Source organism: Dysidea avara, chromosome 7 (genome assembly GCF_963678975.1).
Source record: "Dysidea avara chromosome 7, odDysAvar1.4, whole genome shotgun sequence".
NCBI classification, from domain to species: Eukaryota; Metazoa; Porifera; class Demospongiae; order Dictyoceratida; family Dysideidae; genus Dysidea; species Dysidea avara.
Genome location: NC_089278.1, coordinates 38,967,604 through 38,982,427, shown reverse-complemented (window position 1 = coordinate 38,982,427; position 14,824 = coordinate 38,967,604). Strand labels below are relative to the sequence as shown.

Below are 14,824 nucleotides of genomic sequence, written 5' to 3'. Positions count from 1 at the left end.
TTAGAATATGTGACCCAGCCTGAGAAAACCGGTCTTATCGCCCATGTCAGCAGATTCAATTTTTCACCCAGGGCACACAGCTACATGAATAAACTATCTAATTCCACATTTAAAATCAGCTAGACTTGAGTGGTCTGGTTTTGTTGGCTGCTTTTCTCGAGCCCAGTGACAATCCGCACGTGTGGCGTGGGGCCTTAATGGAGCTCTGGTCAGCCTGGGAATGACTGTATGTGGCTGTACAGCTCTGTGGTGTTGAATAAGTACCTCTGCTGTGAATTTCCTTTCATTTTAGCCAATTTTGAGACCTCAATGGCTCAAAAGTTGGCCTAATTCATCCCTTGGCCTTCCTTTTCAATTTTTGAACACCATCTTGCCAGCCTTCCAGGGCCCCCTCCAATTTGCATGCAGCTCACCTGATACAGTCAACCTCGGTTTAAAAACTATTTGCAGCTCGCCTGATACAGTCAGTGTTACCATGCTGTGAATAAAGTTCATAGATTTATGAACTTCTTGTCTTGTTTGTGAACCTGAAATAATCTATGAACTTTTTTATGAACCTGGAGTAATCTGTGAACTTTTGGCAATTTTAGGTGGTAACCTTTTTTTGCTCTTCAGTGCCCTACTAACCCAGAGATCCACCTATTTATAATGTGTAGGCTAGTTTTCGGAAAGTGACTATGGATTTATGAACTTTTTATGAACAAATTTATTTTTTCACATGAACATTTGGAGCAAATCATCTGGCAACACTGGATACAGTCAACCTCGGGTTAAAAACTATTTGCAGCTCGCCTGATACAGTCAACCTCGGGTTAAAAACTATCTGAAACTTAGTTGTTGACTACTTGCACAGTGGATGCTCTGGAAGGTAAGAAATTGGTGTAAAACGTGTGAAAATTTGGTACACATAGCTTCAACCATTGGCGAGCTACAACACAGTAAATACTTAACTTGAAACCGGCATTTCTCGATACTTTTAAATAGGCGATATGTGTGTTTCTCATTTCAAATGAGCCTTAATAATACTGTATGTGTACACTCTACTATGCAGCATTGTAACCTCTCAGTATATATTTTCTCTATACAGTTATATTGAGCAATTACTCAGTTCATTTCATGCAACTGCACTTTATAATATTACACAATAACTATAACTAGTACAACAAGGAGTAACCATAAAACCATCTTGCAGTATAGAAACAATAATAGTGATAGCTACATGCAGGATGACAGTTGATCATATTTGTCTAACAAGTAGGACTGAGGGAATTGATTGGAATCAACCACACAGAAATGTTTGCAACATACATAAGAAACAACAAAGGTGAGGATGTAGCTAGTGGATTGCCAAACCATGCTAAAATCTGTAAACTAATTGTTGAATCACATGACATTCAGGTTGGTTTGAATATATACTGCAGGACTCTGGACCATGTATTCCAAGACTGTATACTGGTGTCCATTGGTTGTGGTTCCATATATGGAGGATCAGTAGCTGGCCATGTTCTGGGACTACAGCCTATACTCTCACTACACAACTGGACCACAATAATTAGCTATAGACTTCTGCAAGCTATAGGGGATCCCCCTTACAGTCTGAGGCCCCATCAAATTGGTACTATTTGCAAGTGTTGAAGTAATCTAGTCCATCACTATTCCAGTGGTGGTCACCCTACCAGTTTCAACTATACTAGCGAAGTGTTAGGACTTCAACTTGCCAGATATTATACACCATACTAAGTTGTAGCTTATCTGCATGAAATTGAATGCTGTGGTGTAACTGATATTGTGTATAACATGTTGAACTTCATTCAAATCTGCTGATGAGTACCGCTCAGCTTGAGCTAAACAATAGCACATAGTAGTGCCTGTTTTGTGACGTTTTATCGAAGCAGTGGAAATATACAGCAAAGCAGTGAATATCTAACTAGCCTACTACACTCTACCTGCTATAAGTGGTGTAAACAGCAGCATAAAAACAATGCTACACTTTCTGTTTCTTCAGGAAATTTGCACAACCATTACTGTAGCATAAACTTTATTTCAATTTATCACACATTTTCTTTGGTTGTGTAAATGCGGTGACGAGAAGTTGGCTACTAGTACTGCTGCTGAATTATTAGCTGGTGCGTACCTGCCATTGTCACCTGTCGCAAACAATATTTCTCCCAGTGCACATAGACACGCTGTGTTCTTGTTCAGTACACAACGCAACACAATAAACAATGTAAAAGGAATGTCCATGCCTTCAAACCGTCCTTCAAACAAGCGAGAGAAAGCCAAACAGTCACTCAACAAATTTCCCAATGTATTGGCGCACCGTAACTAGGATAGGAAAATAATTTAACGGGCGTTTCCAATCCATTAAGAACGCATCATAGATTATATATACTACGTACCAGGGTACGTAGGTACGTGGTATATATAATCTATGAACGCATACATTATCTATGGTGCCACAAACTCAACCAGTTGTTATAGCAACAGTGAGAATCTTGTGTCAGATAATATGAACGAGTATCACGATAGAGATATTGTAGGACTATAAAACTGGTTGGAAGAGGCATATGTAGCCTTACAAGTTACAAATGAATAAACAAACAACACAGTATTAATCAGCCTCATCATCTCCACCATTAATAGCAGCGTATCCATGGTGATCTCTAAGAGTGACTATTGTACTGAACTCAATAACACGAAATTCTCCAATAAATGTGATGAAGAATCCAAACAATAGTCCAGCTAGCACCCATTCTGAGAATGATGATATAAGGTGTGCAGCATAACCCTAAATATAGATCACACTACTATCACCAAATAAGGTAGTCACACATACTTTATCAGTAGAGTCCCACTTGAAACGACTGGGATGGTCTTTGTCATTACTTCTTTGGTGAGTAGCCACAACAAGTGTAGCAATGTCTATAGGATAACAATGACACACTAGATGACACACCATAGGGTAACAATGACACAACATAAGGTAAAAGTGACACAACATAGAGTAACAGTGGCACACTATAGGGTAGTAGTGACACACTAGATGATACACCATAGGGTAAGAGTGATGCACCATACGATAACAATGACACACCATAGGGTAACAGTAGCACAACAGTGACACACTATAAGGTAAGACTGACACACAATAGAATAAGAGTGACACACCATAAGGTACTATAATGATACTAGCAAGTGATCACACAGAAAACATTATTTAGCACCACAGCAGTTAGAGTCTGACATGTTAGTGGGACCTGCATCACAGCTTGAATACATTTAGCCTCCTTCTGAGCTTTCCTCAACTACTCTAATAAAGCATACACTTGTTGACAAAATGCTCTAATTGAGCATTCAATTTGGTGTTCAGATAATTGAGGTTCCACTGTACATAACAACAAAGTGATCAGTCCAATACTGTAAAAATTGAAACACAGTAACATCTGTGGTGGGACTGGAACATGAGAACACAGTGCCAATCCTTGGTACCAGATGCTGCCAAGTGTTCTGTTGTGTTCTCTTCTTCTCAAACTTTGTGTTCACCAATGCTATTGGTGGGTTACTACCGGTGACACACAGAGGATACTACTGGTGACACACACAGGATACTAATGGTGACACACACAGGATACTACTGGTGACACACACAGGTTACTACTGGTGACACACAGAGGATACTACTGGTGACACACAGAAGATACTAATGGTGACACACAGAGGATACTACTGGTGACACACACAGGTTACTACTGGTGACACACAGAGGATACTAATGGTGACACACAGAGGATACTACTGGTGACATACAGAGGATACTAATGGTGACACACAGGATACTACTGGTGACACACACAGGATACTAATGGTGACACACAGAGGATACTACTGGTGACACACAGAGGATGACACTGGTGACACACACAGGATACCAATGGTGACACACAGAGGTTACTACTGGTGACACACACAGGTTACTCACGTATGATGACAAACAGTAGCAAGGTGACACACATAAACAATCTGAAGTATGTCTTGAACAAACTTAAGCTATGGATGATTGCAACATGCCGTCCTATTAGTGTTACTAGGATACAATAAAATGTTCCTCCAATAAACAACAGATAAGCTCCAACCATATGAACAGCCCTAAGAGATGACCCATCCTACACACAAACACATCATTACACAACACAAGTTGGACACAACTGGTTACCTGGAAACTGCCAACCAACATGAGGCCAATGGCACAGACCACTGCAGCAGCAAAAGCAAGCCGGTTCAATCCAACATAACACTTGTAATGAGGTTTGTCCTCCATTAATATAACCATCACGTGTTGGTAGTGGATCAGTGATATTATAGCAACTATGACACATAGTATATGACACATAGTATATGACACATAGTATACTATATGACACATAGTATACTATATGACACATAGTATCAAACAGTACAGTAGTACTGTTTAAGTAGGAATCCCCAGAAATGATGCGTGCCACCAAAAATACTGCCTTCAAAAAAAACTAGCTTAGAAACTTCTTACCCGGTGAAAATCACCTTTACAGAATAATATTAGTCCATCTAACATCAAATGTAGTGTTAAAAACAAGAAAACGCTTACTGGCAGCCGGATATAGAATTTTTTTAAATCTTCAAAACTCGAAATTTTGTCTCGCTCACTGACCACAGTCGCAAGCCTAGAGCCCAAACGAAGCAGCACATGGTCACCATTTTATGCCACAACAACAAACTCACCAGTGGGATGCGCCTTTTGGGGTTCCGACGAGTGTACGCCCTGTGCGCCTTGTCTTTTCTTTTATCTTCAATCAGGCTGCTTGTCTTCTTTTTCATCCAACGAAACCATATCAAGGCATTAATTTTCCATATCAACACTTTCTTTAATCAGCATAATAGACACCACAAAATTATTTAAGGTGCTTAGACTACGTTACTGTTTACTGTATGGAGGAGCCAGTACTCCACGATAGGTCACAAGATCACGCCCATTCTTTATTCTACATATTATCAATCTATCGATCGAGACCACAATGACCATGCCCCTTTTACACTAGCTGTAGTGACCACACACCTTCAAGTTGGTAGGCTGATTCAAGATACTCTAGTCTAATAATCGACTGAAACCACGATGACCACACACCCTTTTGGGCAAGCACACATCTTCGCAGGCTGATTCGAGATACTCTAATACAGCAGTCACCCTAATAAAACAGTCACATGTTTATAGCTAGCTGTATGCTTTAACAAAAAAAAACTAAACAGACTAGTATATAAAAAACTATAAGTTTAAAAATGAAGTAGGAATTCAAGTCCATTAGTTTTTTGTTGGAGAGGGGGAAATCCCTTCTACTGAGAGAAAAACACAGGGCCACCCCCTTGCAATGGCTATGTATGCGTTGGCAGTGGTTCCCTTGATTAGACGTCTCCAAATGGCTGTCCCTGGTGCTTCTCAAGCTTGGTTTGCAGATGATGCTACTGCAGTTGGATCACTGTTGATGTTTTCAACCTGATGGCAGCATCTTTCATCGGTTGGATGGCTACTTTATGAACGCTACCAAAACAGTTCTGATAGTGAAGCCAGAACATCTCTCTTCTACACACTGTGCACAGACCATGTTCGCCAATACAAATAGAAGGATTATTGCACATGGTCAGTGACATCTTGGTGTTGCCCTGGGTTCAAGGGAGTTTGCTGAAGAGTATGTCACAACTAAGGTTGAGTCTTGGACTGCAGAAGTTTCTGCTTTAGCAGAGATTGCTACTAGTAGGCCACATGCTGCTTATTGTGCATTCACCCATGGGTCGATTGGTCGTTGGGTCTACTTGATGAGAACTATTCCTGGTATTAGCTCCATTTTTCAACCATTGGAAGATGCTATCCGTTTGCAGCTTCTTCCTTCACTCAGTGGATGTCCTGCAGGTTCCACTACTGTCTTCTCTTCCCTATCATTTTGGTGGCTTAAGTGTGGTTAATCCCACTAGCATTTGTGATTCAATCTGCTGCTTCTCAACAGATTACTGCTCCATTCAAATAACTAATCATTAAACGGTCTGTTTGTGCTCATCCTCCTGATACTCGATCCATCAAGGCTCAGGTCCATCAGAACAGGCATATGGCAATTAAGGAACATGCCCTGGAGATTAGGAACAGTCTCTCTACACAACTTCAAAGAACTGTTTGTCTGTTGATTTGAATAGCGAACCTGGAGTTTCTTCGTGGTTGTTAGCCCTGCCACTACAAGATCAAGGTTTCCATCTAACTAAACAGGAGTTCTGGGATGCACTCCACCTGCGTTATGGTTAGAATTTACTGAATACTTCTAGTAACTGTAATTGTGGTGCCAATTTTCTACTAATCATGCCATGATATGTCGGTATGGTGGCTTAATATTCGTACGTCATAATGATTTGCGTGACATCACAGCTGAGTTACTGTCTAAGGTTTGTAAAGTACTGCATATGGAGACATCAAAATAGGTAGAGTGACCATTCTGGAAGTCAGGGTGGAAGATATCACCAGGGCGTAAGCCATCATTATAAGAAGAACGCAGCTCCTTAAGAACACCAGGTGATCTTGTGATAGAGCATTATAAAGGATGTCGACCAGAGCATCATGACGACGGATTCTCATTGGACCATGAGAACAGCCTAACAAATGATCACCAAAGCAATCTATAGGAGAGAGGCAAGTACACAGTGGAGAATGAGGAAATAAAGCAACTCCTACCCACAGATGTAGGCCCACAACAAGTTCAGGTCCAGGGATGACTAATCCAAGACAGGCTCGAGGAGCCTTAAGCCAACCACTACTGGTACCAGAGGATTTTGTGCCAGGGCAGTCAAACGAGCCTGATCCCTAATACTGAAAGGCGCATACAAATCATCAAACAAACGTTGATCTAAAAATGCTTGCAAATCTTGCAGAGATACTGATGAGATGGAACAATCACTGGGAAAGTCAGAAAAAACAGCAGCAGCAGCCTGCGAAGATTATGGTCAAATTGACAAAGAAAAGGCCTAAGAATGGAGAGTGGTACAGTTCGGAGTAAGTGAAATATTTTACAGCTACTGAGGCATCTACGTAAGAGATGGAGTTCTACTTGAGGGTCATCTAACATGGCCAGTTTATCCTGAGTTACAGCCACCTTATCCAAACGAGAAGAAAGAAACTCCTTAAAGAAGTTATTATCACCCCAAAGTGGAGAACCCAAAAGTTCCAAGCCAGTAACCCGCTTAATATCAGAAGGAAATTCAGAAAAGGAGGGGTCACCTGAAGGCCAAAACAACTCACATTTGGACAGATTCAAATGAAGCCCAAAATCAGGTCCATGAGATGTGAAGAGAGACAAAAGGGAAAGTAAAGAGGACCACGTACCTACAAATATACCATCATCAAGGTACCAAAAATTTAGGTCACAAAGGTGGACAGCATCAATAAACAGTAGAATACATGAGAAAATAGTAGGGGGCCTAGAGGATCACCCTGTTGCACCCCAGAGGAAGCTAAAACTTGTCTGCTACCAAAGCGTAGCTCAGCTGGCTGAGAATAACAGCACTTCACCCAGGCACTAATCTCTGGACAATCCTAAGATATACGAATAAAAAAGGCAGAGCGATCACATTCATTAAAAGCATTTTTCATATCCATTTTCAACAAAGCCAAGGAATCATCACCACCATGACGAGAAACAAAGTGACGAGTGACAGATGGCACTTTCCAAACCTCCAGGAATGCCAACACTAACTTGTCCATAGGGTAAACATATGTGGGGGAGGGAGGGGCGGACTGCTAGACAGCAAAGTCGACTTGCCAACTGATGTAGGACTAGACTAGGACTATAAAATATGTTAATTTAAAAGTGAAGTAGGGATCTATGCAATAAAAAGTAGTGAAACAAGAGATGAATGATGGTATTACAATATGGAAAATCCCTACATTGGCATTGAACAAAATAACTGCTACAGCTAATATGCCAAAGTAGGGACTTTCCCACTGAGTTATGCTGTCATTCATCTCTTGTTTCACTACTTTTTATTGCATAGATCCCTACTTCATTTTTAAAAATACTAGTTTGTTTAGTTTTATGTTGTAGCACAGCTAGCCACGATGAACTTGTGACTGTTCATACATGACTGTTGTATTAGAGTATATAAGGGGTGTGCAGCTACGTAGCTAGACCAATAAGGAGTGAGGTCATTTTGTTTACTGTTAAGTAAACAGCTAGATTGTTAAGAGGTGTGGTCTCTGTACTATTAGTCCACCTAGATCTGGGTGTGGTTGCGAACCTATCACAAACGAGATACCAAATGCGAAGTTTCAGATATCTAGCTAGTGTATCTCAAGTCAGCCAAGGGTATAGCTAGATCAATGAGTGGTGAAGTCATCTTGTTTATACTGTTAAGTAACGCCAGGTAAACTTGATTACTTGTTTCTAATCTACAAAAAATTGGATTCCCTTGCGGGCGGGACAATGGCGGATCCAGGATTGAAATGATAAGCCTTATGTCATGACAACATTCTCAGCTGGAACCAAAATCAAGTTACTGCCAACCAGCATCTTCATCCGTACTAAATGCCTCTAAAAATAATTATACTTTTCAGGCACTCATAGCATTTTAAACTCCACAGTCATCTGCAAAGACCAAACTGGCAAAAATCATACTACTAAGAGGCGATTATTTGCTTCTTCAAAAGTACAGCAATTAACAAGACAATCTATTAATTAGGAATCTCCTCCAGCCACCTAAAACTTAGTTTGTGCCCCTCCCCTTGCCAGCTCCTGGATCCGCCCCTGTGGGACTTTATTTTATATTATTCATTATTAAATACTCAAAATCAAGCCATCTGTTACTATAAAGGTTAGCTAAAGTCTTAAAAGAGCTACTTACGTTTTACCACCGTTTCCATCTGAAGCATTTGCTGTGCTATAAAACTTAATGATAGCCTCCTTAGCATCAAAATAGCTACATGTGCACATGACTGATAATAGCAATAATGAAATTAGAGGCGGTGGGGAAAAAGGGATGCAGATGGGGATGAGAAACAATTAATCAAGTTTGCCTGGCTTAAATAGCAAGATTGTTAAGAGGTGTGGCCTCCGTACTCTATCACAATTAGACCACCTAGATCTTTAATTGATGGGTGTGGCCACGAACCTATCGCAAATGGGATCCCGTGGTATATCTCTTATAGTAGTGCTGGGACTGAAGCACTTCTGAAATACACTGAGCTCTGAAATAATTCTGTGGCATCTAAATATGCTGCTGAAAGTAGATGTTGATATGGAAAATTAATGCCCTGATATGGTTTCGTAGAAGACAAGCAGCCTGATTGAAGATAAAAGAAAAGACAAGGCGCAGAGGACCTACACCCATTGGAACTCCAAATGGCATTTCCCACTGGTGAGTTTGCTATTGTGACGTGTTTGGTCTCTAGGCTTGCGAATGTGGTCAGACAGTGAGGCAGTGGGGCAGACTAAATTTTGAGCTATGGCGATTTTTTCAAAAATCTATATCCAGCCATCTATTAATGTTTTCTTGTTTTTAATGCTGTATTTGATGTTAGATGGACTAATATTATCGAGAGTTCATAATATTTGTATGGTGGAGAGTGTCTAACTTGAATGCATTTACCAAACACCCTGCGTAAAGTAACAGCTCAGCCTTATTTCAGAACAAAGGCTTTGCCTTCATCAACACTAAACATTTTTCTAAGGTGTTGATTTGATGAAAGGTGAACTTTGATGAACTTTATGCAGGGTGTTTGTTCAGGCCATACTGAGAGTTAGACACTCTCTCCCATACAAATATTATGAACTCTTAATATTATTGTGTAAAGGTGATTTTCATCGTGCAAGGTGTCTCTAAGATGATTTTCAAAGACGGCATTTTAGGAGGTGTGTGTCATTTTCAGTGGGATCCCTACTTAAACAGTACTACTGTACTGCTTGATATGGTACTGGTTTTTCTGTGGTGAATATTTTCCTGACCTGACAACATTTCATGGAAACTCTCCCTTTGAAACATTCACTTAATGAATTGATCAAATCTTAAATCAAATCTAGTGAAACACTAGACTACTACAGTACCCAAAAACACTGATCAGTGAAAGCCTTGATGATCAGTGTAAGCCTAGATGATCAGTGTAGGCCTTGATGATCAGTATAAGCCTGGATGTAAAGCAGTTAAAGACAGTAATGGAGGAAAGATGTCATAGCACCTGGACACCACACTACTGATAATGTTGTGGTTATGCCTTAAAATATCATATCATCACAGCATACATACCTAGTTATCATACACACTGAAATGTCATCACAAAATTTCTTTGAAATGAAGTGCAAACCTCTTCCCCTTCACATGACAATAAGCGCAAACAATGTCCCTTTGAAAATAAAGAAGAGTGATAACATTTCTCTCAAAAATTGGATGGTAAAGAAATTTTTATGCTAGAAAAAACAAACTGCTACAGCAGGACATACACATACTAGTCTCGCGTGGTTTTGTGCTGAGGTAGGGAATTCCCTATCCCAACACAAAATAGAAAAAAAAGTGGTACACACACACAAAACAAGCAAAGTATAAGCAACAAACACACACACACACTACATGCTACACACTACACACACACTACACACATACACTACACACACACAAACACACACCACTACACACACACACTACACACTACACACACACTCTACACACACACACACACACACACACACACACACACATACACTACACACACACTGCACACACACCACTACACACACACACACACACACACACACACACACACACACACACACACTACACACATACACTACATACACTACACACACACCACTACACACACACACAACACTACACACACACTCTACACACACACACACACACACACACACACACACACACACACACACACTACACACACACTACACACACACTACACACACACGCTACACACACACACACACACACGCTACACACACACACACACGCTACACACACACACTACACACACACGCTACACACACACACTACACACACAAACAAACACTACACACACACACACACACACACTACACACACAGAGACTAACTTAGACTAGCTCCTGAACAACACACCAGTGTAAAGACACATCTCTCAGGTGAGAAGTTACCCGTGTCACTATGGTAACAATAATATCAGACACACTCTAGTAACAGCACACCTGATATAAGGCCACACTGCCTTCACGTGATCTTCTGATACTGCAATGACATACCTAACAGGATCACATGATAACAGATCACATGATCCACACTAACGTTGCAATAATCCCAGTTGTCATGAACACCAAGAAGAAGGCAAGTAACAAGTCTACCCTCAACAACAACTTTGTTATGTTCTCAGTCTTCATCTTGTCACTATGGTTACCACTAAATTGAAGACAATTCCAACTTTAGTCACCTCATATAAAGTACAGTAAATCTTTTGTACAATATAAATATGATGGGCTTGGCTTACTCAGGGTACATGTTCAACGCTATGGAGTAGGTAGAATCCTTAACGGAACTAAACAACAAGGACATTGCTTAAATTGAGGGGGCTAAGAAGGGTAGTGATGGTTGAAGCAATTTGTAAAACTCATTCAGTATGTGTTTTCTACGGGGGTCGGGGACATGTCTAGGAAATTTTTGAAACTGCTTTGATTAAATTTTGTTACAGTGTTAATCAAATTTTATTGAAAATTAGAGTACACACACTATTCTACTAGAGTATCTTGATCTTTAAAAGCGGAGGGGTTAAGAAGGAGGCTATAGCCCCACCCCCATTGCTAAACAGTGACCAACTAACAAAGTTGCAGACAATAGCAAGAGATGTTGTGAAATGTCTACAAAGTTCATTTCAGTGACTGATTAATAGTTATACTAGTTTGACTGTTGATTGATTTATATATTTAACCTCCAAGCAATCGGCTGAATATTTTGTTGTTGTTATTAGATCTTCTCCTAATGACACTATTTGTGTTGTTTATTACATAACAATTAAGAGCAAAAACTGAGTATTAAATGGAGGTTAATAGCTTAACCGTGGTTAGCACAAAAGAATCACGCACGCCCCCAGCCAATCACGCACGTGATGCAGAAGGCGCCATTTGTTTAGTCTAGCGTGGCCAGACCGCTTTTTTCCGTGTATTGGGTGGGGAAAAAAGGGTCTGGTGCAACTCCAATAGCTGTTTACTTCTGGGCAGACAATAACATGTGTATCAACTTGGCCTGGTCTTAAACACATTATCCATTTCTGTCCAAGACAAGGGTACACGAAATCCATATAGCCTGCTAACGTGTCCCCAAAAAAACAAAGTTATACATCCACACATGAGTACAATTCACAGAAAAGATTTTTTTTAAATTGCTACTATACAAGGCGGTATGGGGAATACCCTGATAAGGGGGGATTCCGTTACCACGTCCATCACAACGAAAATAATTTACGTTTTATGCCAGTTGATCTTGTTACTTCTCTTGCTGCAATAAATGATCACGCCTAAAATCAAGATCCACGGACTTGTTCGCGATTTCTCCGTAATCGAACATTTTACGGGAAAATACGTATTACGTAAATCACCGGATTATTCACCCTACCATAGATACTAGACTTATAATAGGGATTGGCAACGGAGGCGTATTATTATTATTATATTTGTTACTGTGCAGAAATCAAAAAGATTGTTGTGCACAGGTGTGATCATAATGCATGTTCAGGTTGGTACAAAACTCATCTAAGGTAGGGGAGTGAATTACAAAGGGGGGGAGTGTGTTCCAGAGTCTGATTGTAGAAGGGAAAAAGGAAAATTTATAGGAATCAATCATAGTGACAAGCTGTTTATAATATCCTTCCCTTGATGGACGATGATTAGGTATTAGATCATTTGTAGGTAGCTATACTTAGATTTCCATTAATTATCTTATACATTGTAGTTATCTTAGACTTGTTTCTTCTTTCTTCGAGGGTAGGTAAATTTAATGATGACATCATTCTTGTTACACTACTAAATCTAGAAAAATTATTGTAGCAAAATCTGGCTGCTCTCCTTTGGATGGATTCAAGTTGGTTTATATTGGTGTGGGTGTGGGGGGCCCAGACAGAGGATGCATATTCAACAATGGGGCGGACCATCATCTTGTAACAATTGTTCTTAACAGAAACAGGGCATTGGTGAAGATTACGACGCAAAAATCCATTAACCTGGTTTGCTTTGCTAGTGACTCTTTGAATGTGTTCATTCCATGATAGTTTCTGGTCAATGGCGACCCCAAGATATTTTGTGTGAGGAACCTCAGAGATGATAGAATTCTCCAGATGATAGCTATAAATGATGGAATTTCTTTTATTGGTAATTCTCAAGTGTTCACATTTCTTAATGTTAAATTCCATCAGCCAAGTATGAGCCCATTCAGTAAGTTTGTCAAGGTCCTGTTGTAGGGCTATACAATCGGATTCGGAATGTATGTAGGAGTACAGTAGGACATCATCTGCATACAATTTAGCTTTATAATTGACACAAGCAGGGAGATCATTTATCTATCTATCTATCTATCTATCTATCTATCTATCTATCTATCTATCTATCTATCTATCTATCTATCTATCTATATCTATCTATCTATCTATATCTATCTATCTATCTATCTATCTATCTATCTATCTATCTATCTATCTATCTATCTTCTATATATATAAAGCTGAAAATGTCTGTCTGTCTGTCTGTCTGACGGTCACGCTGCTTACTCACCAGACTTGGCGCGAATCGACATAGTCTGTGCTGATAATGAAGCGCTCATCATCCGCCTACTCTAAGATTGTTATCACGAGTTCACGCGTGCTTCCGTTCGGTCTCTACAGCGCGTAGAAGGCCAAGGTGTAGAGAAAACTTGAGCAACATTCCTTTGAAAACCACATGTACAGCACATACTGTTCAGGTGGTAGAACGCCTGACTAGCGTGCAAGAGGTCGTGGGTTCAAATCCACGTGTTGACAGATTTTTTTCATTCTACTTAGTACCTTTTTGTGAACACCTTTTTAAAACACGGCTTTTAGCTCATCATATCTTGGCATGCAAAGCACGTATCGAGGCGGGACCTCAGCGAAATTAAACGCCCATCATCTGGCAACTCGAGTGTTGTTGTAGCAAATCAATACGTGCTTTTGTTCGCTCTTTATAGGGCGATGAAGGCACTGGTGTAGGGAAGGATCACTGAAAAGTTGAGCTACATTCCTGTCAAAACCACTGATAAACAACTGTGGCGATTTGTGCACCTCCCGTAACCCCAAGTTATTATAACCAGCCAGGGTTCAATCCCCGCCTAGGTAATAACTTTTTTTTTCACTTTTGGGACCTTTTTGATGCACCTTTTTGCTCTATCTGTTTCATGCAAGTCTTCATCTACAAACTCTTATGATCAGTTTTTCAGCACTGGCACTGAATTACCTCACATAATAGGGACTCTTATAGCACTTTTGGGACAGGGCAGACAAATTGCCAACATATTTGTCCATCTGTGTGTTGGTCCAGTCTGTTGTATTAGAGTAGGTAAAAGCTTCTTTCACCAGTATCCAGAATATCTATACATCTTTGTTTTAAGCACATAGGTGTGCACTGACATGAAAAACTGTTTGTTCAGACTTACCTCAATACTGCTGTAGTAATAGGCAGCTTGCATGATTGAACAAATACTACTGTGCATCTGAAAAATGATAATACTGGAACCATGCAGATCCACAGGGCCGCCCACAGGGGGGGGGCAACTGGGGC

The 14,824-nt window shown here is 40.2% G+C and overlaps 1 protein-coding gene across 1 annotated transcript; it reads right to left on the bottom strand.

The window, feature by feature from the left end:
• Positions 1-2,532: 2,532 nt before the first annotated feature.
• LOC136260819 (DNA damage-regulated autophagy modulator protein 2-like) lies at positions 2,533-12,549 on the bottom strand. The gene is made up of 8 exons (XM_066054694.1): positions 12,504-12,549; positions 11,334-11,444; positions 11,237-11,290; positions 11,126-11,193; positions 4,214-4,365; positions 3,980-4,163; positions 2,837-2,922; positions 2,533-2,788 (listed from the first exon to the last, which is right to left on the bottom strand). Exons 2-8 carry the CDS (start codon positions 11,423-11,425, stop codon positions 2,612-2,614), a joined length of 813 nt encoding a protein of 270 aa, XP_065910766.1. The 5' UTR covers positions 11,426-11,444; positions 12,504-12,549; the 3' UTR covers positions 2,533-2,611.
• Positions 12,550-14,824: the final 2,275 nt, after the last annotated feature.

Coding starts and splice junctions, on each gene's coding strand:
- LOC136260819 (XM_066054694.1), bottom strand. CDS start 11,425: ATGAAGACTGAGAACATAACAAAGTTGTTGTTGAGGGTAGACTTGTTA. Junction 11,194..11,236: donor GCAGTGTGGCCTTATATCAG/GTGTGCTGTTAC, acceptor TTGTTACCATAG/TGACACGGGTAACTTCTCAC. Junction 2,923..3,979: donor GCTACTGTTTGTCATCATAC/GTGAGTAACCTG, acceptor GTTATCCTATAG/ACATTGCTACACTTGTTGTG.